This window comes from Capronia coronata (assembly GCF_000585585.1).
Source record: "Capronia coronata CBS 617.96 chromosome Unknown acBCG-supercont1.2, whole genome shotgun sequence".
NCBI classification, from domain to species: Eukaryota; Fungi; Ascomycota; class Eurotiomycetes; order Chaetothyriales; family Herpotrichiellaceae; genus Capronia; species Capronia coronata.
In genome coordinates, this window is record NW_006912894.1 from 3,795,601 (window position 1) to 3,820,396 (window position 24,796).

General features: G+C 52.2%; 9 protein-coding genes across 9 annotated transcripts; 3 read left to right on the forward strand and 6 right to left on the reverse strand.

Annotated features, from left to right (window-relative positions):
- Positions 1–22: 22 nt before the first annotated feature.
- Positions 23–1,513, reverse strand: A1O1_03046 (uncharacterized protein; the record flags this gene model as incomplete). The annotated part of the gene is made up of 2 exons (XM_007723954.1): positions 23–1,074; positions 1,138–1,513. The coding sequence occupies 2 exons, from the start codon at positions 1,511–1,513 to the stop codon at positions 23–25; spliced, it is 1,428 nt and encodes a 475-aa protein (XP_007722144.1).
- A 1,055-nt stretch (positions 1,514–2,568) lies between these two features.
- Positions 2,569–3,057, reverse strand: A1O1_03047 (uncharacterized protein; the record flags this gene model as incomplete). Its single annotated transcript, XM_007723955.1, has 1 exon — positions 2,569–3,057. A coding segment is annotated over one exon (489 nt), but the record flags the coding sequence as incomplete, so codon positions are not given.
- A 2,429-nt stretch (positions 3,058–5,486) lies between these two features.
- Positions 5,487–7,006, reverse strand: A1O1_03048 (protein farnesyltransferase subunit beta; the record flags this gene model as incomplete). Its single annotated transcript, XM_007723956.1, has 3 exons — positions 5,487–5,769; positions 5,820–6,584; positions 6,660–7,006. 3 exons carry the CDS (start codon positions 7,004–7,006, stop codon positions 5,487–5,489), a joined length of 1,395 nt encoding a protein of 464 aa, XP_007722146.1.
- A 2,464-nt stretch (positions 7,007–9,470) lies between these two features.
- On the forward strand, positions 9,471–11,823 carry A1O1_03049 (uncharacterized protein; the record flags this gene model as incomplete). The annotated part of the gene is made up of 2 exons (XM_007723957.1): positions 9,471–11,667; positions 11,723–11,823. The coding sequence occupies 2 exons, from the start codon at positions 9,471–9,473 to the stop codon at positions 11,821–11,823; spliced, it is 2,298 nt and encodes a 765-aa protein (XP_007722147.1).
- A 1,534-nt stretch (positions 11,824–13,357) lies between these two features.
- Positions 13,358–15,151, forward strand: A1O1_03050 (alpha,alpha-trehalose-phosphate synthase [UDP-forming] 1; the record flags this gene model as incomplete). The annotated part of the gene is made up of 4 exons (XM_007723958.1): positions 13,358–13,664; positions 13,715–14,458; positions 14,508–14,847; positions 14,905–15,151. The coding sequence occupies 4 exons, from the start codon at positions 13,358–13,360 to the stop codon at positions 15,149–15,151; spliced, it is 1,638 nt and encodes a 545-aa protein (XP_007722148.1).
- An 815-nt stretch (positions 15,152–15,966) lies between these two features.
- A1O1_03051 (uncharacterized protein) lies at positions 15,967–16,425 on the reverse strand (the record flags this gene model as incomplete). Its single annotated transcript, XM_007723959.1, has 1 exon — positions 15,967–16,425. One exon carries the CDS (start codon positions 16,423–16,425, stop codon positions 15,967–15,969), a length of 459 nt encoding a protein of 152 aa, XP_007722149.1.
- Positions 16,426–17,203: 778 nt separating this feature from the next.
- On the reverse strand, positions 17,204–18,419 carry A1O1_03052 (26S proteasome regulatory subunit N9; the record flags this gene model as incomplete). Its single annotated transcript, XM_007723960.1, has 2 exons — positions 17,204–18,084; positions 18,140–18,419. 2 exons carry the CDS (start codon positions 18,417–18,419, stop codon positions 17,204–17,206), a joined length of 1,161 nt encoding a protein of 386 aa, XP_007722150.1.
- A 1,018-nt stretch (positions 18,420–19,437) lies between these two features.
- A1O1_03053 (uncharacterized protein) lies at positions 19,438–20,871 on the reverse strand (the record flags this gene model as incomplete). Its single annotated transcript, XM_007723961.1, has 1 exon — positions 19,438–20,871. The coding sequence occupies one exon, from the start codon at positions 20,869–20,871 to the stop codon at positions 19,438–19,440; it is 1,434 nt and encodes a 477-aa protein (XP_007722151.1).
- Positions 20,872–21,901: 1,030 nt separating this feature from the next.
- On the forward strand, positions 21,902–23,837 carry A1O1_03054 (uncharacterized protein; the record flags this gene model as incomplete). The annotated part of the gene is made up of 4 exons (XM_007723962.1): positions 21,902–21,927; positions 22,010–22,434; positions 22,527–22,689; positions 22,805–23,837. The coding sequence occupies 4 exons, from the start codon at positions 21,902–21,904 to the stop codon at positions 23,835–23,837; spliced, it is 1,647 nt and encodes a 548-aa protein (XP_007722152.1).
- Positions 23,838–24,796: the final 959 nt, after the last annotated feature.

Below are 24,796 nucleotides of genomic sequence, written 5' to 3' on the forward strand. Positions count from 1 at the left end.
CTTGGGTAGATGTTAATGGTGCTTAATCGTCATCATCTTCAGCCTCGTCCTTGCTCTTTGACTTCGATTTGCCATTGGAGTTCTTCCGATCCTCCCTCAATGCTTTCGTGACCTCTTCATCGTGCTCGTCAGCCGTCTCATCCCAATCCACGTCGTATTCTGCGGCCACGGCCTTAATCTCTCTCCTGATAGCGTTGGCCTCCTCGATCAGGGCCTCCCATTGCTTCACATTGAAGCCCTTGGCCTCGTACAAGCGGTTCTGACGGCGGCTTACCGTAATATTCAATGCCGACCGATACGAAACCTCTCTATTATGGTATAAAAACCACATATAACCACCGATAAGGCCCGATAAGCCGATAAGATAGGTTATCGGCTCCATAACGTCCCATCCGAGGTCTGTTTTAAACGTTAATCGATACACGAGATACCAGTAACCGATCAATAGACCACATCCGGACATGGCGATCCTCTGACCGCTTTTGTGGGCGGCTTCGTCGCATTCTTTCTTGATCGCGGCCAGGTCGGAAATCTGCCTTGAGACCCTGCGTAGCCTTTGCCGCAAGTAGAAGGTTCTGTCATTGAATGAAGGGACGGCGACCTTGATTGGCCTGGGGCTCCCTTCGATCTCGACCTCGAATTCCTTGGCTCTCGCCGCGTCACGGATGAAGTCGCCAATCTCAGTGGACAGGCTCCATCGAACGAATTCGCCCTCGTCCTTGCCTGTGCCTTCGCGGCCGGCGCCGCTGTATGTCTCAACGCCGCCACCGGCAGGAGGCTCTTCGGAGGTGTCGAGTCCTTCGTCCTGCTCTTCGGGTGTCTTCTTGGACCCTTTGATCTCGTCGTCCTTGGACTCCATGGCTCGAAAGCCCACCTTCGGTAGTCTGCCTTCCCCCTTTTCATTGGTGATGCTGGGTAGTTCGGATTGGATCAGGCGTTCGAGGTAGGAGAGCGGTTGTTGAGGATGGATTAATAGAGCAAGAGGGGCGACATCTTTGCGATCGGAGTTTTGGTCTACCGTAGTAAGAGGGAGTACAAGCTTGAGCAGTCTCGAAGGTGTGGTCAGTAGTTTGCCTGGGACGCCGGGGTTAGTCACGATGTGTCCGTCTCAGGCCTTGGTTGAGAGTAGAGAAGTACCTTTGGTCATGGCTCCTGCTGAGCGTTGTTTTCGAACTGGAGGTTCCTCGGCGCCTTGTCGGTGCCATGGTGTGCGGTCTTGCTTCTCGTGCTCTTGAGCCACAGCAGTGTCAAAGTCGGAGAGGGCATCGTCAATCCCCTGCTGATTGAGATCTCTGGCCTTTTGTTCGCCTGAAATGTTTCTGAAGCTGTGAGGGAGCCGCGTAGAAGCTCGCAAGGTTGGGCGCTTTGAATATTCTAGTCCAGGACCTATGCTATGCAGGTATCGCTGCTTTCCAAAGCTGGTCGAGGAGGCGCCAGACAACGGTTGGCGCAGGCGACACAGATGGCCGAGCGTGTCAATCTGACGCGCCGCAGAGCTCACGCGCAGAGCCATCTCGTTCTCTCGGTGTCATTGAAGAGGTCGGAATAGCAGAGACATACTGAAAGCCACAGACCCAGGTGTAGGAGTGTAGGAGTTGTGGGATGGGAGGTCGGGTAAGTGATGAGCCTGTTTTGGTCACACGTAAATACTGAACCTGCGACGTCATTCACACTGCCAGTCATTTCACACATTTTTGCGCTGCGCCACAACTTGAAAGCTCGCGTGGAGCCATTTTACTTTTCGGTGACAGCAGAGTGCGACTTGATGAGCAGATATAGATCACTATTCCATGCAGAGGGCGTACAAGCCAGTTCCAAGAGTGCGGGTCACCTAAATCATGAGGTTGCCGTCCATGGAGGTTGCCATGGACGGCAACCTCAACCCTAACCGGATAATGTGCAAGGGGACGGCCTCTCCCTCCCAGGCACCGACCAGTATACAACACTACTACGGTATAGAGTTCTCGGGTTTGACGGCGGTGCCCTGAACTATATCCTGCGCAGGCTCTACGGTAACATGATATAAGTCTGCGACCCTTCAAGATTACGACCTCCTCAACGCGGGCCTCACTTCCAATTGTCAGTGTTGTATGGCGAGCAATGGCCCGCTGCCGAAGGTTCACAGCTCATCACGAGGCTACTAGTTCAGGGGTGGCAGCAATTCAATCTGCTCCAGGCCTCCCCAGAGGACAAGCATGTCGCAATGAAATGAAGCGAAATAGAATCTGTTGTTCTAGGCTCTCGAATGGAACTCGTTCATACATCCTTCCAAGCATGATCAGACGCGCTCGAATGGTTCCCTCGCCCGACCAGATTGCTAAGCTCGAAACACAAGAATGGTTGACTGACTTAACCACACAGGTGCCTGCTTCACCCTTCTCTATCAAGGCCTGCGGTGAAGAGGAATGCAAAGGTCATCATCATCAACAATCAATGAAAATAATGCCCTCCTTTTCAAGGTCATAATGTCGTAAGTCGTGAATGGTTCCAAAGCGCTGGAGAATACCCGTCCACAATGCAGTCAATAGCAGCAACACGATTTCCGTGGTTAGGCAACAATCCTCGGTCTCAGTACTGTGACAAGCCCCGTCTCCCATGGTGATTGGCATCGGAAGGATAGATATCTCGACGACTGGTCGAGATTTGAGGCCGACCAGGATGACGCAAGTCATTCCAGTCAGGGCTGCTACCTCCACTCCTGCTGCCGGAGCTATCTGTGTCGCCGCCACGATAGTCTGCTCGAGTAGTCGTTCCACTCCTGCGATTGTGGCGCCCCGAGCCTACAGGGACAGGGTTGCCCTGGATCACGCCCCCATGTGCAAAGCCGGCCGGGAAAAAGCCGTCGTTGGCAGAAAAATTCCGACAGATATTGAAAGCAATCAAAGCAGCTCCTTCTTTCGCCGACGACTCCGACGGATGGTAGTTCGAAGTCTGATATTCACGGTTGTTGACTCGGACGACGCATCGATACCCGGCAGGGCTGCAAGATGTCTGATAAGCAGGTTCGGGCCATCGACGGCGTTGACAAAGACCTGAGTGGGGACCACGGGTCAGTGTCTGGGGTAGAAAACAGACGGCAAGGTCCAGGCAAAGAGTGTTTCAATGGCTGGATTAGACGCCGAGGGGATTCCATTTCCGACACTATTGCAAGGCTGGCAGACCGTGTCCGAGACAACTGGTGCTTCATTCATAAAGAGACGTCGAAACCACTGCTCCATGAAGCCGTAAACAGGCGCAAAAGCCACACATCAACGCCAAACAGAAGCACTCGGCGCTGTAAGGTACGTACTGGCCAGATAAACGGTATGCAGCATGTCTGCTGTGATGCCGGGTGGTGACTTTGAGGCCCAACAAGTTGTGCATCTAACTGTGACTGGAAGAGGACAAGCAAAGCTCACGGTGCAGGCAAGGACTGGTCTTATCGACCAACGTCAACGACGCCAACTATGTTGCGGGAGCCAGAAAGTGAGGCGGGATAATTTTTGATTGCCAGGCAATGGTCCCCAGGCAGCAAAATATCAATATCATGGATATAGTTGGACATTTCTACGGGTGAATTATGGCGGAATGTCCACATATTTCATGGCTTCGACGGTACAGACCCTGCACTGACAGCGAAGCAGATGCAAGACGACGGGCATTGCGTGGGGCAGGCCAAAAGATTCCACAGTGGCCAAAAATTCCTCTGGTGAGCGGGTGGTGGAAGTCGATCGCGGAAGACTGAACATACTGCTCATCTACCATCGTAATGTTTTGATGTGTTGGCATATTTTTTGGCCAGTACCCGGCACGCTGAAGTCGGGACCGGCCTTAGCATCTTTCCTCTGTCGGGCAATTCGCGCAGAGACAGATGGACTGACTGCATGATTGGTGACGATATCCTGATTTCCCCGCGCAGAAACAGTGTCGACTGGAGAGTTCAACCAGGTGGCTAACATGTCTCGTGGCTCGCCATGCTCCGACTTTGACTTGCATCTGCGCTGACATGACTTTGACCGGTGACGCCTGCAGAAGATCACTCTTGCTGAGCACCTAGCTGGACTGGATTGGAGCACAGTATCTTTCCTCCAGAGAGATCTCCCCGTTGACGCAAGAAGTTTCATGCAGAAACACCTGGCATGTGGGGGAGTGGTATTATCATAATGCGGCCTGAAATGCTTCGGTGCTCTTACTGGGCGTCTCGAGCCTCGATGAACTTCAACGATCAGGAATGAAGTGCGCCCCTTGATAGGCAGCCTAGACGCGAGAGGCCAAACCAAGTCCAGAGCACTCTTAAAGGCTTGCACATATTTGCCAACTGCGAAGGAGCCGAACAGAATTGACGTGCGCAATCTAGATCCACTAGGATTTCGATGAAGTGCGCCAGGAGCAATCAACACCACACATATTCGGGCGTGGGCTGTTTCGGCAGACAGCTTGCATGTGTGCTGCAAACGCACGGGTGACCGGGGTCTCTACAGCCACCAAGGGTGTATAGCAGGTGGACCGCATGTCTGCTCGTAAGCTTGCGGCGCATGAATGCGTTGTCAGGAACCGGTGGTCTCCAGGTGTCCAACTACCCTGCAGTGTAGGGTACGGAGGTGACTTCTCGTTGGACCGCCAGGGGATCAATGTTCGTCATCTTGTTGTCCACCACATGTTCTGCTGGAGGTCAAATCTTGCAAGCATCGTCTATAGCTGAGACGACCAGCAGTGTTATCTCATTTGATCCAGCTCTTTTCCCTTTCTAGGTAATGAAGGAGCCTAGGCTTTTGATTCTTCCAACAATCGAGGAAGAGGAGAGTGGTTGACCAACCCTTGTGTGCGCGAATCGAAGCACTCCTTCGGTACAAATATGGGTCCGCTGAGGCCGATATCCTTCGAGATCCGAGTGGGCGAGCACCGGAAAAGACCTCTAGACAGTTAGTGGTAAGTTGATGCACGCGAGACCTGGACGACCCAACAGGGCCGGGGCAGTTTCGGTCATATGCAACACAGCAAGTTCAGCAACGGCGGCGGCCTATTGCAGAAGCAAGAGAATTTCCCCCACTTAGTTCTGTAGTGACTGCGGGCCTGCGTCTGAGATATCCTTGAGAGACGCCGGGAGTCAGACATCCACGGATCCCGGGGACATGCATGGTTGAAATTGCGCAGGCTGGTCGCTGGAAACCAGAAGGGAGTCAACGCAGCCTGAAGAAAAAGTCACCGGGTTTTGTAGCGCAGGAGACATGATCCGAATTTCGTGGGCAGTAGCGTCGTCGTTGAGTAGGTTGCTCTTTCCTACTGAGGCACGACTGACGACTATACGACATCCCGCCGGCTTCTGAGACAGTGAGCACAAATGATAAGGGCTCAACATTTCTACGGCAGTCGTGTTTGTTTGGCTACTAGTATAAACTAGTAGCACAGTGGTAGTATCGAACTAGCTTACATACAAATCTACGAATGTTAGGAAGCGATCCTCCTGCCTGGACCCCTAACCTCAAGACCATGGATAACATCGAAGATCAGTCCCTCACTTCTGTATCGAGTGGATGAGACAGCGCCCAGCTCCGGATGGCTCGAGCAGCTTCGTGAGGAACTGAGTACACGGGATGAATGGCCCTGACATGCGCGCCTGTGTCAAAATTCTTCGTCGGATCCGCCTCGCTAGGGATCAGGGCACTGCAAGCTTTCCATGAAAAGGCCGAGGCAAAGGCTTCAGAATCGTCGACGTGACCGTATGAGTGTGAATGTTCTACAGTGCTGATGCCAGATAACGTGTAACACGTATGGTAAGAGTCGGGCGGCCTGTGAGCTCTTGTCAGTGAAAGCAACAAATAAGGCTTGGGGCGACAGACTTCGATGGCTTGTCCCTTAGTCCACCATCTTCTGCCTGGCAGCAACATAGGATGTACCGGGCAAGCCCTTCACTGCTGTAGAGGTTCTCCTGGACCACGTGTCCGTCCCCACTGGCACTGTTCGTCCCTCGGGGGCCGCTGATAGCAGCCTGGACCAGTGGCCAGCAGCTCCCAAGCCAGTGGCTGTAACACCCGTCCACGAGCTTGTTAGTCCGTCCGGCCAATCCGCCCTCAGGCGCGTATTGTCGGGACGAAAGCCACCAGACCAAGGCGTCAATGTCGAGGAACCGGCGCATTGCCACATGCGGACTGCTGTACAGACAAAGGCAGGCGAGGGCACAGAAGGCGTACGCGCCATGAGCCTCGTTACCAGGAGAAGCAGCAATCCCGCCCTCATATGTCTGGCACCGGGAGAGGTATTCTCCAAGGCCATCCATGAATGTCTCATGGCCGGCACTCCGGGCTGGAGAATCTGCCGGCAGGGACAGTGGAAGGTTGAGCAGTGAAACAACAACTAATGCGCAGTATGCCCCTCTCACGTCTTCTTCACCACCTTCAGATATCTGAAACCCGCCGTCTGGTTGTTTGAGCCGACCTAGCCAATGCCACATTTGGTCGCGGTGAATCAGTGAATAGGCTTCTTTGCCCCCCACTAACGCGAGGCTCAATAGTGCTGCGTATGTCCCAGCGAGATGGGAATAGTGTCCGAAGCCGCCTCCAAACCCTCCGCTTGCGTCTTGCATCGAGGAGAATGTTTTGATGACCCTATCGGCGGTGTCAGTTCAGGTTTCGATAGTCGATCAATGGCCGCATGGGGCAGGCCAGTGCGCGTAATGATACCTTGAACGATAATGAGTTACGTCCTCCCCAAGCATGTACAACGACAATAACGCCCAGTAAACCATCCAAGGCCTGCTGGCATCGAGACCGACAAATCTTGCAGGGAACTCCGCCAAGTTTGCTTTGAGGAATTGGATGTGCTTTTCCCGCTCTAGTTCGGGCACACCAAACTCGTTGTAGTCGAAGGGACTGCTCGAAGGATCGTTGATGGCATTGAGCAGTGGGAGGCATTCGTTGACAGTTTGCGCCTGGAGGACAGATGTCTCTGTCTCAAGACTGTCAAGTAAGGCTGGTGGCCCGCGAAAGTAGCCCGGTATCAGGGACGCAAAGTCGTCAAAACTCGCCATAGTAATGGTGTTTGCGGCTCGCAGGAAGTCCAGGTCCTGGATCCAGGTGGTGACAGATGATTACGTCGAGCCCGGTCAGCATGCGTCAAAGGTGACCCTGATATCCGACTCAACCATAATACCTTAGTATTGTTCTCGAATTCCACAATCTTGAATGGGATGCGGGAGCACCAGGCATATAATTGAGCACCCTGCTTGAGCGGAATTTAGGAGCGTCGTCGAAGCTTGGTTAACCAAGTGCACCGAAATATCTCATACGGTGTAACCATTCCAATTCTACCGCTTCACATTGTGAGTGATCGATATCAGGTATTGAGGTCAGCGGAATCCCAACCCGAAGTTCCGCGAGCGTATTCGGTCGACGCTGGAGAATCTAGTCTTGTGCAGTGGCTCGGAGCCTTTGAAGTTCAATTTGAGGATTAGAATGCTTAGGTAGCTTCGTCTGAACGATTAGTAGACACTAGTGTGTAGAAATCATACCTAAATTACTCTATAGCACATACCTTGCCTACTAAGGTAAAGTCCTCAGCCAATAATCCAAGACTACCTTACTGTCAGGTACCTCAGACCTAATATACCTACTTACCTACCTGTAAATTGAAGTAACTGCCCTCTCCAAAGCCACAAACATGATCAACACCTTGCAACAGAAAGGAAGACCGCGGGACTCTTTATGCACGCCTTGAATTCAGCTCTCAAGTCCTCCCATCATCTCTCAATGGCATTTCGCGGTACCAGGCTGAAAGCTCATTTCTACCGCTAAATGGTAGATGCCCAAGACGCTGTCTGAAGGAATGCTCTCCCAATTCGCAACTTCTGCATCACCGAGTCCCAGACAATATCGTCTTTGCCGTGCCTCTGCCCCTTTATGTGGAGTTGCATGGTCCATCCTGGCCGAATCGTCTGTTATCGAGCGCACACCCGCTGCCCTGAGCCACCAAAGGGCGGTGTCAAAACTCTACACCGCTCTTCGAGACGCCGCACCCAGGAAGAGGCCCTCGGGGAGATATTCACGATGTTCATTCAGATGGCCAGCAATCTGCTCCACGACTGATATTCGCCTGAGCCTAAAATCATGTGTCTGCTGCACTAAGCTTGGATGCCACCGACGAGGCTGTCTGAGGGAGCACGCACGGTGAAGTAGATAACAACTGTACTGAGGAGGCGCAGCATAAATCGCCGTCGGCCATAACAGCGCGAGCTCGACAGATACGATGGAAAGACCTGCCGGAGAGAGGACTGGTGGTCAGCACCAGCAAGATTACCTGCATAAGTGGGAGCTTGTTGTGATATCAAGTTGGCCAATTGGGCAAGGCGGCAAAAGTATTGTTGCAACTTGACTCGTTACGTGCTCGTGTAAAGGCCCGCGGAAGGGACTGCGATTTGTCGGTTGTGGAACTCGACTTGCAAAAAGTTGAGCCGTTGAATGGGACAAGGATCCCTCCCCAGGCGAGCCGTAACAGGGGTGACCACCTCTCCGCCTCCTCCATGGCTGAGCAAAAGTCCTGATAATCGAAGAGATGGAGATGGATTCGAGGCAAGATAGCGATGTGGCACCCCCCATGCGAAGTGCTCAGGTGAATGGCGCAGTCACCATTGCCAGTATTCGCACGGCGGTCATTGTATTGACTCCCCAGTGTTTCAAGTTGTTGGTTCAGTGTGCTGCATTGTCGTCTATTAACATGATCTTGTCACCGACTCTCTTCACAACTGCAGTGCGCCTCACCATCGTCTAGACCGGGCGCCGTCTCGAGGGGCAGTTCCAGGTTGACTCTAGCAGGACAACGGCCGCCGAACCAGCAACGCGCCAGGCAGAAGTCGGTGGGGCAGCTTTCAATTCAAGTTGTCTGAAGCGGCATGAAGAAGCACACCACTGGCACTGTACGCACGACTAGGAAGGGCAGTGGCATACAAGCAAGGACAGGACAGACAAGAAACAGCGTGTGGCCAAGCGAAGCGGAATCGAAGGTGTCGCTCATCTCGCTCCTCCAGCCGTCAGTGAACTGCGCTGCATCCAACCATCTTGCGAATGGGGCAGTGAATCCAATCGGCCCTCACAACCTCCAGTCGCCGAGGGGTCACGCCGCGGGTCCCTGGGGCCTGAATCTGCAGCTGGCCACTGGCAACGCTTGTCGGTGGCTGTAGCCACTGGCCGCGGCCGTTTCCGCCCACGCCCCCGCCCACTTCTCGTCCCCGCCGCCCACTTGAACCGTCTCCAACGCTGCATGCAACTGCTCACCGCCTCTTCTCACGACTCTCTACATCCCTCTTGAGGCCCGCCCTCTCAGTTGTGCCCGCCTCAAGCGGTCACTCTCTGTATCTCTTCTTCCTGGAGACTCTCTCTGCATCCTCCCTCGACCAGCTTCCTTCCTTCTGGTTGACGAGGCCAGCAGTACAACGTCCCAGACGCCTGGCTTCTGACCGGACGCTTCTCCTACGAGGCTGACAGTCTGACATAGCCACCATGGCAGGCAATGTCGACTTGACGGGCGATGATCTCACCTACGAGCTCGACGCGAGAAGTGCCTCATATTTCCGCAATCAAGCATGGCCTCTACACATGGATCAAGTTGCTGCTCCACGAGCAGATCCGAGGAGGAACATATCACCTATTCAGACCACCAGCCATGGTCTACGACAGACCACTATGGCAGAGCATCCAATGATGGATAGCTGGAGGTTTCAAACGCAGCAACAACTTCACCAGCACAACCACATAGACTTCTCCGCTCAACAACCGTCGTATGATATGCACTTCGAAAGTCAATTCCATGGCCTCCCGATACATCCTTCGCATTTGGCGATGATGCCTGTCTCGCAACCTTCCGTCACTACGGGCTTGTCTCTCGAATCCACATATCTGCCCCTCGATTCCGGCATTGATGGGATGCCGCGAAACTGGGCCGAGTTCCAGAGCGAATTGGTCAATTATACAACCACAGATATGGGACTTGCCGTATCACCTTACCAACAGTTGACCAGCTCGCCAACTGGATCACATCTCGAAGTTTTGTCACAACCCAGTTCATGTGACGAGCATGGATGGACCTTGGTGGAGCCTCGCTCCTCCTTCGAATCCTATGAGCGCCATTTCTTCGTCGACCCGAATCAGACTGTGCACAACAGAACGTTGTCGGAGTCGTCATACTCGGACCTCGAACCTCAAGGGAATGGCACGTTCATGTCGACCCTGGATATGGGCCATTCTCAAGCCGTGTACTCCCCAACCACCTTGTCTGACAGTGATTTCGAATTTCCGCATTCTCACCGCCTCTCGATGGACCATGGTCCTGCTTCTACCACTAGCATCAATCCTACGGCTCTCGTTCGCTCAATTCATAACCCTCCCACCCAGTCTTCTGGATCTATCGTGCGATCCCCTGGCTCTCAAGCCTCAGCTGGCTCGCCGGGTCGGAAGGGTTCACGGAAAAGTCATATTGCTGCCAGGTCGACGGATAAAGTTGTCAAAAAGACTGCTCAAACGGGCAAAGCAGAGGGTGAGAAGCGTGTGGGGCGAAGGAGAGGCCCCCTCCGGCCTGAACAACGCAAACAGGCCAGTGAGATCCGGAAGTTGAGAGCATGCTTGCGGTGCAAGTTCTTGAAGAAGACATGTGACAAGGGGGAGCCCTGTGCAGGATGTCAACCTTCGCATGCCCGCCTGTGGCAGGTGCCGTGCACTCGAATTGATATTAAAGAGATCGGGTACTTCTTGAAGGACTGGAAGTTCGACTATGAACGACATATCTCCCTCGGATTCTCCGTTGGCAACATCAAAGGGTTCTCTGACACGGAAAAGACGTTATTCATAACGCATGGATACGGTCATATGTTACCCGTAACCGCCCGGGAGGTTTATGTCAGAGATGAGACATGCCTAAAATTGGATTGGATCGAGGCCCACCAATTGTCGCCAGAAGGGTATGAAGTTTCTACCGCCAAGTTGTCTGCTGGCATGGAAGGTATCTCGACGACCATGCTGAGCGACTACCTTGACCGACACATCGACGGAACCGGCACATTTGAGAAGTTTGTCGACGACTATTTTGAAGGCACTCCGTTTCTTTCGCAAATGCTGAAGACCGCGTATCGATTCTACTTCAAGACCGGCTCCAAGATCATCAAGAAGGCTCTGAAGCTCATGCTTGCCTACAATCTGACCTTGCACATCACCATGGTTGAGGGAGTGCCGTCGGAAGAAACGTTTGTTGGAAAGATAGAAGAGCAGACATCCAAGTTCTTTGGCAAGACCATGGCGCCTGTGATGATCAACTTCCAGATCAAGTGCGCCATGGCCGATATGTGGCGAGAGCTGCATAAGGATGTGCTTGAGGAACTATCAAGCTTGTACTCCAGTGTCTACAGTGGGGACAAGCTCAAGAACTGGCCGACCATCTTTATTCTGGCATCGGTGCTGTTGGCAGTATGGGAATGCATGCAGTTCGACTGCCACTACCGCGTTCCTGACAGTACTGCTGTGGATAAATTCTGCAACGACATGGAAACTACCCCAGTTGGTGTGGTTGTTGGCCTCTTCCAGGCCATTTCTCAAAAACTGCCATCCTTCCTTGAATGGGACACCTCCAAACACCATGCACTGTTGGCATCCAACCCTGATGTCTGCACCACCATGACCGAGGTTCGAGAGCATGTTACGCGATATGGTAAGCTACTCATATGCGAGAACTTTGTGGATTGGTTACTGATGATATGTACTAGAAAATTACCTTCGTGGTCGACCCAATGCGCGATTCGACAGGAAAGATTTCGATTCCCTGTCGAACAAGTTTCTGGCCAAGTTGGTCATCCGAGCCAATTAAGAGCTTTACGATCCCAATGGCCATTGATGTTGTGATGAACGCCGACCGGCATGTATTTTGAGCGACCGTCATGTCTAACGATAGCACTACAATGTTTCTGACTTTAACGACTAACCGAGTGGACGACTGACGAACTTTTATGGTGTTATGACGGGAGCAACCTTCCCCAGCGTGCATCTTCCGACTCCATTTTCCGGCGAGGCTTTCCTCTGTTGTTATTTGATCGAACTGGCGACCAGGGGGTGATATGGAGACTGGCATAAGCATTGTCTGCGAACAAGGACGGCTCCCTATCAGCGCAGTTTCAAATAAATAAGTGACTTATGTATGCATGCAATCACTTGGACGAGGACATTGTTGGATACTTCAAGTCCCTTGTGGAATCCATGTATAGAATGTCTTTAAATGAAGAAAAGGGAGATCCGTCTTCACCACAGCCTCTCGTGTTCATCGGGTCACTGGGCATCTCAATGCCTGCGACAGGTTGTTGTAAGTCCCAGAGAAAACCGGAGAATTGAAGCGAAGTCTTTGCAGACGTCCACAACTTGAATCGCTCTATACCCCGCCTGGCATTTCCTGCGCGGGCGTCGATTGGAAGGCGGGAGGACCACGGAGGTGCACAGGCTGGCAGACGGTAATTTCTTAAGAGAGCAACACAGCAGGTAGTTTCCATTTCAAGGCGTGCTCGATGCATCATGCAGATACTCAACTTCGTATTCTGAAGTATCAAGTTAAGCGCAGGTGAGATACCGTAGTATTAGGCTGGTAGGCTGGTACCTACGTAGTTGGCAACTGAACAAATATGCCTGTCGTCGGAGGCATGATCCGACATCTCGAAGGCTCCTTAGGCCTTTTGACCGGGCGGGCACAGGGGTGACGTATGGCTTAAGTCTAAAACGTGCCGGGGTGAAATGTTGGTCGGAAAAGGTACAACACTGAACGTTGTCTATCGCAACTTTCTCGACCCTCCTGCGGCTTCCATCCTCAGAAACAAAGAACAACCACCTACTATTTGTTTGTCAATAGACACTCAACGGAGGACCTCACCGGACTTGTTGCTTCCTCTTTGCTGCCCATCTTCGTCTGTTTGTTGCAGCTTTCCTACGAGAGTCTCTGAATCCTCGTTCCGCCCTCTTGCCGTGTCCCACTACGCGAGTTCAAACTCCCATCTCGAAACCACATTCACCAGACACACTGCTGTTGCTCCCTACCGCTTACAGGCCACCTCCGTGTCGTAGCAGATTGAGTAGCAAAAGGACTTGCGTCAATAATCCTTGCGCGCCAACAATCTAACGTTCCTACTAAACCTATACTCTCTATCCTGCGGATACGACATCTGGAGTACGGTGTGTGGTTTCACAAATCTGACTACGCCTGAACCTTGCGAGGGCACGTCTGTCTGCACATCCGACTTGCCAGCTTCACAATCCCGCGCGAGGCTGAACTTGGCTCCCGCTTACCTCTAACTCAAGGCTGAGTTCGAGCGCAGTCTGCATCCAACCGTACCGTATCACCCTTTCGGTGGCTATTCAGCATGCCTTCCGCCACGGAAACCCCTCCCAAGTCCGAGTCCCGCCTACTCCTTGTCTCCAACCGTCTTCCCATAACTATCAAGCGATCTGCGGACGGGAAGTATGATTACTCCATGTCGTCGGGCGGTCTCGTTACCGGTCTGAGTGGATTGGCAAAGAGCACAACATTCCAATGGTATGGCTGGCCAGGTCTGGAGATCCCAGGAGATGAGATCCAAGAAGTCACCACAAAACTCAAAGAGGAGTTCAATGCCATTCCTGTCTTCATGGCTGATGAATTGGCCGACCGACATTACAATGGCTTTTCGAGTGAGTAGAGTGAATTACGAACATCTGGCTGGACGGCTAACAAACCTCAGATTCCATCATGTGGCCCTTGTTCCACTACCATCCTGGCGAGATCACTTTTGACGAGTCGGCATGGAACGCTTACCAGGAAGCTAATCGTCTCTTCGCCCGCACTATCGCTGCTGAGGTTGAGGATGGAGACCTAGTCTGGGTGCACGACTATCATCTTATGCTTCTGCCGCAGATGCTTCGAGAAGAGATTGGTACGAACAAATCAAACGTCAAGATTGGCTTCTTCCTACACACGCCTTTCCCCTCGAGTGAAATATATAGGATTCTTCCTGTCCGAAACGAAATCCTGCTCGGTGTCCTGCACTGCGATCTCATCGGCTTCCATACGTACGACTATGCACGTCACTTCCTCAGCAGTTGCTCTCGGATTCTAAACCTCACGACGACACCCAACGGAGTCGAATTCGAAGGCAAAGTCGTGACTGTCGGCGCTTTCCCCATTGGCATCGACCCGGAGAAGTTCACGGAAGGACTCAAAAAGGAGAAGGTGCAGAAGAGGATCGCGACCTTGGAAGAAAAGTTCAAGGGCATGAAACTGATTGTCGGAGTGGACCGTCTTGACTACATCAAAGGAGTGCCGCAGAAGCTTCACGCGCTGGAGGTGTTCCTCACGGATCATCCCGAATGGATTGGCAAAGTCGTCCTGGTGCAGGTTGCTGTACCCAGTAGACAAGATGTTGAAGAGTACCAAAATCTACGTGCGGTTGTCAACGAATTGGTTGGGCGGATCAATGGCAAATTTGGTACGTGTTGCATCCATGAGAAATGTATAGCTATCCTGACATTTTCTAGGTACTGTGGAATACATGCCCATCCATTTCATGCACAAGTCTGTCAATTTTGACGAACTCATCGCCCTCTATGCGGTATCCGACGTTTGCCTGGTGTCCTCTACGCGCGATGGTATGAACCTGGTGTCATTCGAGTACATCGCAACGCAAGAGAAGCGACATGGTTCTCTTATTCTGTCCGAATTCACCGGTGCCGCCCAAAGTTTGAACGGCAGTATTTTGGTCAACCCCTGGAACACGGAGGAACTGGCCAGTGCCATTCAGGAATCTGTGACGATGAGCCCGGAGCAGCGTGCCATCAACTACGCCAAACTGCACAAATATGTGTTCAAGTATACTAGGTATGTCAAGTTACTCTCTCCGTGCCACCAAATACACCCGTGCTGATCTCATGGCAGTGCTTTCTGGGGACAATCCTTTGTCGCCGAGTTGACCAGGATATCGGAGCAAGGCGAGAAGAAGCTGAAGCTGCGTCGAGCCTCCTTGGTGAAGAACCCTTCTCAAATCTCATTGCCGAAAGACCAACAATCCGAGCAGAAGACGGATGCGGGCACTGCCTCTACAGGAGCCGATGGCAAAGAGTCGAATACTGATCAACCGGGAGAGAGGCAGCAAGCTACCCCTACGAAATCACAGACCTTGTGATTCAGCAGGTTTATTTAAGGATTCAAGCTATATGAAGATAGACCTCCTCCCGGGCATGTCTCGACACCGAGACGTTCTACCTAATGATTGCATTACCTATCCAGCTGAAAGGGAGGTGGAGCATTGGCATAGAAAGGGCCTGAACTATTGACTATTGAACCGCCCTTTTCCTGCAGGGAAGTCGCGAATATAGATGTATAGAGTTAGTCATGGGCGAATAATCTTCATTGATTGAGGCCGAGACGGTCTAATATTATACTAAGAAACCCTTTCAAGAACACGATTCGGGGGTGGTTTTGTCTGGCAGTCGCGGATTGCACGAGTAGACAAGGCTCACTTCTGGCTCAGGGTTGAACAGGTTATCATTGATCGAGCTGGTCACTAAGCCGTGTCTGCTTGAGCCTTGGAATCGAGGTACTAATATCAAGAGCCCTTCCTCCAGAGTTGAGACAAAGGAAAATCGAATCCGAATCAATCCAGTTGTCTTGTAAAGCCAGAACAGACTGCCATGGCTGGAAGCCTCTTCGCCAATTGCTGTACATCTCTCCCTCCTAGGTATACTTGTCCTGCTCGTTGGAACCACATAGCTTGTCCATTGAATCTCCAGAGCGCCAGAGTACACCAGTGAAGTAGCTGTATATATAACACAGGAGAGGAACGTCGGGCCAGAAGACAAAAGATGAAAAAAGCCTGATAGATATATAATGACAAGACCTTGCCAATTTCTTTCCATCCCATGGACAAGCAAAGTATTCTCTCATCCTCTCTCTCTGCCGCCGCCACTTCAGCCGCACCAGCAACCCCAGCATTGTTCTTCAGCGCAACGGCACATCAACCCTCCCTTTATCCTTGCCTCTAGTCCTACTCACCACCTTCTGCACCGGCACATGGCCCGGCGTTCCACGCCACCTCCCCTCGGGACTGCCGACCAATCTACTCGACCTCTCCTCCACGGGCGACCCGAACGGCGTGACCACCTCCCTCAACACATAGCGGACGCGACTGTCAGTTTCGGTCTGGCCCCTCTGCTCGCGCGCCGCATGCATGCTGGGCGGGAAGGGCCCGTAGGTGATGACGTCCCCCTCGTTCAGAATGTCCTGTGGATCGTGGACCAGGTCGTGGGCCGTCTTTTTCCAGTTCTTGTGCAGGACTTTGTCCCAGACTTGGATGCGGCGGGACACGCGGACGGTTTTGCGCATCGTGCCCACGCGCGTGACGTGGCCGGTCAGTTGGGGTGAGGTGGCTAGGAATGCTGCGTCGTCTGCGGCGGTCATGGCGGATGGAGTAGAGTCTGATGATGGTGATGATTCGGATGAAGGGAGACGCGAGGAAGAAGATGAAGATGAGGAAGGAGCGTTGTCGTTGACCGGTTGGGCCTGGCCAGCTTGAAGTCCATAGCCACATCTCGATGAGAATGCCGCGCGTTGCTGCTCGACACCTTGACAGTCATGATATGTATTTCTCCCTCTGGTCTCACCCGTCGATACTAGAAGTGGTGTGCTCCTCGACCGGGCTCGTAGGACTAGACTGCGTGATGGCGCCGGGGCTGGTCGTGCTCGACATGTGCGGAAGAACGTCGTAGCGGAAGGATTCATCGTGAGGAGCGCTTGATATGTTCTGAGCCACTGCAGCCAGAAACAGACCCAGATGTAACGCGCGAAATCGAAACTATTTCAGTACAGGAGAAGCCGGCGTTTCTGGACCGAGTGCGCATAGGTAGGTGCTTGCTGGGTTGGAGGTGTTGGAAGCAGTCAAAATTTTAGTACATTGCATTATTGGAGTTTCGGCGGAGAGGCGCTGCGCTGCTACTGACTGGCCTGGGAGCCTTGCGCTCAACTCCTGGACTCTATTACTAGTACTCTCTGCATGTTATCCAACTATTCGTCCAAGGTGCAGGGCCAATACCTTTGATGTAGATTATTGCATTTTGCATTGTGTGGTCTACAGGTACGCTTTCTTTTCGGGCTAACCGTCAAAGTGCTCTCGGCCCATGACCTTCTTGCTGCCCCTAACGCCATTGCTATGCCGCCATCCCAGTATAGGACTTCGACCTCATGCCGCCCACACATCTTTACCGACGCCTTCTATCCAATGACCCAACTCATTGACATTGCTGTCCCATTCCTTGAGTCGAGTCCTCATGCCCTCAATCTGACTTCGCTCCAGAACTTTGGGCTGCACCCAGTTGATCTTGGCAATGCCAGCAACCTGATCAATCTTTCCCCTCAACAATCCCAAGCTCAATGCTTTCATAATCAAGTGTTCAATCTCGTCAGGCTTGACATTCGTCTCCTGACTGATCGTTTTGAAAGTCATTGCTCGATCGTGCGGCGGCCGCTTGAACACCAATTCCGTCAATGCCGCTAGATTGATCTTCTGCCACAAGAACAGCCGATGTGATTCCAGGTTTTGGTCCTTGCTGAGGTTGTCGGACATGCGATCAAAAGCAGTCAGATCTCCTCGGTTGAACGCGAAAAGAATGTCCCGCAGCCAGGCGTTCGGGTGCGGAGGTTTGAGAACGTCAAGGATTGGATGCAACAGCAGTTCGCCGAAATTGTAGATGGTATCTGACACAAGTGCAGCAATGGCCAGGTCATACGCTCTTTGTTGCTGTTGCTCGGGTGTCAACTCCGACTCTTCTATGCAAGCGAGGTACAGGAGTGAGTTTCGGTAGTAGGATGTGTAATCGCCTTGAGCCTGGAAATAGTCGGCATTGACACGGTAGAAGGCGGCGTGGACGACATTCTCCACGAAGTCGAACTGATCCAAAGTCTTTTGAGCTTTGTCCAGCTGTTCTCTCGCCTTTGATGCTTCTCCCAATTTTAGATAAACGCTGGCGAGTTCGGTGATCGTATAGACATATGCCTCTTCCGAATCCGGCTTGTCGACTCTATCTGCAAGGACCTTAAGGAATTGACTGCGTTCCGTATCATCTAGCAGACAGGTCAGTATGGGGAGAGACAAGCCTTTACCCAGAGACATATTCACCTTTGATCTGCTCAGATGCACTCAGGCCCAACTTCACCAGTTTCAACTGGTTGATCTTGTCCGCGAAACTGATGATGAAGGTGTTGTAGATGGGTAATCTTTGGGAAGTGCTTGCGGGATCAGAGAAGTATTCCAACAGCGTATTTGTTAGTTGATGCCATAATTTCCGTTCCCACAGATCCTCGAATGTGAGAAAGATATGTTGAAGTTCGGCTGGTGCTTCATCCCTCTGTTCGGCGAGAAAGTTCGATATCACCTCAGGATCTTGTTGCTTGGACATGGCGAAATGGGGTCCGAGGAGGGGCAAAGGGTTCAATCAGTGTTCTGAGACCGACCAGGCGATCGTACGATATCGTTCAGTGAAGGAGTGTAGTTTGAGGAGAGATCAGAGGATACGGAACTTGAGCAGCGGCGCAGTTGGACGCGCATCTCGTAGTAGCGCCTGCACCGGCGACGTATTCAGAATGCCAAGTTCTGTTAAAGCGGCATTGGTATTATCTGTATTCAGGCTAATCGCTAATCATGCCCTCTAAATCTGACTACGGTCGAGCGTCTGTTTGATCTGAGAAGAATTTGATATCAACCTCGCAACCAACTCAATGTACACCACTTGGATCTCTATTGTCAAGCCAGCTGGAGATCGAGCTGTGTATATCCATGGCCGTACGTATAAGCCACAAGTTCTTAAAGATGGTCTTCAGGCCGAGTATGAGAGAGCATCAAGTGATGAAACAGTGAACACTTTTCGGATACAACATTGATTGACTATAGGTCACGCGAGGCACCCATGATGCTTCTCATACGCACTCGCCAGTCCGTCTGTCTGTGGACGAGAGCGAGACTGCTCATAAGTAATGGGAGCGAAGGGTCGTGAGATATCTCATTGTGGCGCAAGGACTGACTTTGTGGATTAGGCGCCAGATTATGATCCATACTGCGCCTGGATGTCTCTGCCGCCCTCAGGGGCAGTCAGCCTTGCGGACTTTTTCACCTCCTGCACAAGACTCGTTGAGAGTTCGGCAATGGTTGTTCAACTTCAGATAAGTGTGATGTTTACGTCATGTTCATGTGATGTTGTGCGGAGTCTATCTCTATGCTAGGGCGCATATCCATTCTATCTCATCCAAATACCCATACGACCCTCCTCTCCAGCACGATCTGCTCGACCGTCAAGCAACTCGATACTCTCAGATCCTCAACATATCCTCCACCGATGCGTCACTGTCCCCTTCCTTCAAGATGTCTTGAGGTGATCAGCTGCCGTATCCAGTGATGCTGTGAAGGGCTTCGGACTGCAGCTAGCCTCCAGCAATAGTGTTGCTGTTATCCATACAACTGAAGGGCGAGCCGACCTGACCTTGCTTGTACTGATCAATGATGCTCACCACATTGGCATATGTGCCACCGATCGTAACAAGCATACCAGTCAGTAATATCCCCAGATGCACATACCACATGATCTGCTGAGCAGTGGAGCCTTTTCGGGCATCCTTGTTCATGACAAACCAGAATATTGCTGGCAGGCAAACGCCCAGGTACCCAAAGCCCAAAGCCCCAACCAGAGAGATCAGGCTGCCATAGAATGGGACCGCCTCACACAGGATCCAACCAAGAAAGCCTGTTCCATACGTGCAGGACAGCCAGACCGCCCAATGAGTCTTGGTACTTTGGGTCAGGTGTCGAGTGTTGCGCAAGATGCGAACGAAGAGACTCTTTCCCGCGACGTGGACGCAGATCATGGTACCAGCGATGAGTCCAGGGATTGAAATGGCGTACGCGATGATCTTAATTGTTGGGCCTGCCGACCCTAAGGCCGGCGAGGCTACCCATTTGCCGCAGTAGGCATAGACGGTCAATGCGAATGCCAGATACGACGAAGTGATCCAGGCCATGCAGACATATACGGCCTTGAAATAGTCTTGCGGCCGTCGCATCTCCGAAATCACTGGGACAAAGCCAGAGGTGTTTGCCGAAGAGGAGAAGATTGCTAGAGAAGCTGACCAGGCAGTTGCAAAAGTCGTCCCTGCCGGAGCAAGGCCAGAGAAACCGAGGTCGAAGTCTCCTGTTTGTGGAGCAGCAGCAGGGCGATCTCGTATTCCGACGGCAATAACCACGATGAGCACCGCGGTGACTATAGAGACGAACCCAACCCATGTGATCCAGCCAAGGTCGTGAATCTTTCGGATGCTGGCAACTGAAGATACGATAAAATACGCAACGAAGCCGAAGGTGACACTGCAAGTTGCATGCTTTGAGACAGCGTTGAGCGCGATGCTGAGGCCGAGGGTTGAGACACCGGCACATAAGACCCAGGTAAAAAGGTAAACAAACTCGGTGATTTCTTTTGCAACCCAAGCATTCTTCTTCGTGAAGCCCATTTCAAGAGCCGCAATATGGGCACTATCGGCAATAGTGTGCACCGTTGGATGTTTGAGCTTGAGTTGGCCTTGGAGGACGGCGCAATAGGTGTTGAGGAGGCCCCAGAAGACGATGAAGAAGGCTCCAGCACCAGCACCAAGGTTATAAAGTGCAGCGGGGATGGAGAGCACCCCGGAGGCAAAGGTCATCTTCAAGAAGAACATGGACGCTCTGATCCAGCCGACTGTGCGAAAGTTGACTCCATCCGCCCCCGTGACAAACACTTCCGCCTCATCGATGCTTCCAAGGTTACTTTCCCCTTCTGTTGGGGTTGCCACTGTCGTGGTCTCGATATCTGTTTTCTTTTCATCCATTGTGTTATGCGTTCTGGATTTGCAGAGGCTCGATATCACAAGAAAAGGTACGGTATGGGTAAGATTGCCTGGGTCTATAATATGACTCGGGTCTCAGAAGGTCTTTGCGAGGATATAGACCTCCAGCCCCTCGAAGCAGCCCTGATATATACTATGTCATCGCACGGTCGCCTTATCTCAACCTGCCTTCCCATTTGAGACTACGCTGAGTCTCTATCATGGTCTACCATCCTCAATGAATCTCAGAAGCCAATCCTGGAGGATGTCGTTCCCGGACAGTGGAGCTATTGTAGAGCTTCTTATCAGAAGCGGAAGCGCACAAGCAAGAGGTCTTTCGAGGCGTTTGTGCGGCGAGCCTGAGATAGGTCATGTTCGACCATGCAGGAATGCTGGAGAGTGCGGATGAACACTGCCGTCGGGAAGAGAATACGTCTTGCCTGTGATCTGCTTTATCTGAAGTGGGTACCACGAGGCTATCAGACGTCTACTCTGTGCGCTGCTAACCACTGCAGAGTACTATGGCCGAAAGAAGCAGTCGTCAAACTGACTGACCAATGAGATATGCGAGTACGTTATCATCCCCTTGTCCATGCGACAGAACTAGCTGTACATTCCAACCATCTCGAGACGGAAGTCGGACTTCTCATGTCTGTGAACAGAAATCTATACTTCCTAATCGAGTATTTATTGTCATCGAGGCCATCACCTCCTATCACAGTCACTCTCAAGTGCCATGACCACCGCCATCGAGATACGGCGAGAGAGTATTCCCGCAGGCTATTCGAAGCGCCAGTGACCTCGGAACTCGGCACAAGAACAATGGCATGTTTTCCATTTATTGAGAGATAAGACATTATATCGGTCCTGAGCGGCGCCCAAATCCATCTGGTAGAAGGACTCATTCAGGGATACACCTTGAGCCTCTCTGACTCTGTATATCTGAGACTGAGCACTCGACCGAAGAGACATACTGACCATTACGCTCTATCTACCGTTGGAGACACCTACACATAAAGACGGAACAGCAAACATGGTCATAGTATCCATTGACGAGAAGTAAGTAGTCACCACTTGAAAGGGCTACGTCCAGCGACGTCGCAAGTATGAGCTGACCAAGACCACTTTCCGTGCCAAATAGCTCAACCAAGCTTGATGCTGCTGAGATTCGCTCTCTCACCAGCAAGGCGGGCCTGTCGCTGCCCGAAAGCGCGGTTGAAGATTGGCGTACTCTGCTTGGCTTGTTTGAAGATTCAGCACAGCTCGTTTTCAAAGAGGACGACGGGCTTCCGACCCCTGACCCGGCCAGATACATCAGGACAGACGTCCACGTGCCAGAGGACAACAACAAAGGTGGATGGGCCACGCGGTGTACCATCAAGAGCACTACTCCTACGAGCGCCTTGCTGGCCGGACGCACGGTCGCGATAAAGGACAATATTGCCGTTGGTGGCGTCCGAGTCACCAACGGGCTCCCGCCAGTCAATGGAGAGTGGGTTCCTCCTTATGATGCGACTGTTGTGACCAGAATCCTTGATGCAGGAGGTATAGTTACTGGCAAGGCCGGTAAGTTATTCTCTCCTCGAACCTCAAACAACAGCCACAACATCTCAAGAAGAAGAAAAGACAACTAACTGACGGTAATGCGTGCTCTTCAGCTTGCGAGAATGCGTGCATGGAACCTATTTCCAACACTGCATACACAGGCGCCGTCCACAACCCACATGCGGATGGCTATACTTGTGGAGGATCCAGTAGCGGATCTGGCAGATTAGTTGCCGTAGGCGCCGTGGACATGGCTCTGGGAGCTGATCAGGGAGGGTAAGTTTCATTCACATTTCACTTTCACTTTCGAGATTCACACTCTGGACAATAAATGTGTGGATAAAACAAAACAACCAGACAGGATTTGACAACTAACATGTTCTAAATCCAGATCAATCCGAATCCCAGCAGCACTCTGCGGGATCGTCGGCCACAAACCGACATGGGGTCTCGTTCCATATACCGGAATCATGGGCCTCCAATCAGTCATTGACCATACCGGGCCCATGGCAAGGACCGTACGAGACACGGCACTACTTCTCGAAGCAATCGCCGGGCCCGACGGCATAGATGATCGTCAACCAGCCAGCATGGCCGCCGAGTCACTACGCTTCGTTGAAGGTCTCGACAAATTCCTCGCCACGACCGCCGGTAGCAATCAACTCCTCAAAGGCTTCAAGATTGGCGTTCTCGAGGAAGGCTTCACAGGCAGACAGATCAACGCCAACGTCGCGAAGGCATGCCATTCCGCCATTGCCGATCTGAAAGCCCTGGGCGCCGACGTGGTCGAAGTCTCCGTCCCAGACCACGAAAAGATCTGCTTGATCTGGTCGTGCGCGTTGGCTCTGCGCGGCGGTCGCGAAGGCCTCTTGGGCGACACCACAGGCCGCAAACAATTCGAGATGACCGACCGCGACGTCAAAGCCACTCCAGCCATGGGCCCCGCTGGGGAGGCATATCTGTCTCAAGAATTCTACGATGCGCTCGGGTGCGGCGCCCAGAATCTCTATATGCGCTATTTGTACGTCAATGAGAAGTACGGCGCCAGGCTGCACGCCAAGAGCACGAACTTGCTGAGGAAAGCGACGCAAGCCTACGACGCGGCCCTCGCCTCGGTGGACGTCTTGGTCTTGCCCACCGTGCCTATTCCCGCGCCGGCGTTTCCTGACGTTGCTGCGGACAGGCCGCTCGAACGTCTGTCGTATGGCCTGGGTATGGTTGATAATACGGCGCAGTTCAATTCGACCGGACATCCGGCGCTGTCGGTGCCGGTGGGCTTTGTTCCTGCGGTGGATAATCCCGATCTTAAGTTGCCTACTGGACTGCAAATCGTGGGCAAACGCTTTGAGGATCTCACGTGCTTCAAGGTCGCGGCAGCGTGGGAACAGAGTCACGATTGGAAGAGTCTGATTTTTGGAAATTAGTTGTGTGGATGGGGCACACAGGGACCCTCGCGAGGCTGCAGACCCCTTTTTCTGGGGCAAGCTTATCATTCTGCACGCGACAATATTCTTGGACCCGCAAGGCTGAGATCCCGAAAGGAGAACCCCCTTCGAAACATACCTAGGTAGCCAGACTGTGGTTATGTTTATTATTCTAACAGCATGAACGTCAACTCTTTCAGAAGCATACACCAGTAAAATAGTCGTTCTTTCCCAAGTGGCCGTCAGCCGCCCGGCCCTGGAGTGGTCAAGTACAGCGTGAGTCTACGAGATAAAATGTACGCCCTTGGGTTTAGAACCATAGAGACCTACTTTCTTCGGCGACAGTTTGCTTTTGAGGCCTCTCCGAAGGTCGCCCACGCACAGAGTATCTCATGTCGGTGCGCTTTTGGCTGGCCAGAGGAGGTAAGGTTCTTAGAGACGGGACCGGTCTCTTGCCTTTCGGAGACAGCGTAAACGTACATGTATCGTTTCGATTATTGTTCTGTGAACAGCCCGAAATAATGTCGAGGTGGATTCTTGCCTTCTGGTGTAATTCCAGCTGTTGCATTGCCATTCTTGTCCGGTTGCTAGCGGAACCAGTATCGTCTTTCAAGTTCTGATTGTCTTTTCTCCACATACATCCCGACTCGAGGACGGTGCCGCTGATAGGAAAGAAAACTCCGCAGTAGAATGTACTGCCGAAGTCCAGTCATCGACGAATAAAATCGACCGCTTGATAACCCTAACTCTGCCGGCTTCTGGGCGGGAAAGGGTGTTTGCCAATGACGAGGCTGCTAGTTTCACCTTTGAGATGACTAGCGACCTGGTATCTATCATATCCATTCTGGCTGGTTCCGTTGCTTTCCAGTACACGGTCACACAATGTTTGCTAACGCCTGCGTGTAGGATAGCTTGTATGCTGAATTCCAACCGTACCTTCAATAACAAGGGACTGTGAC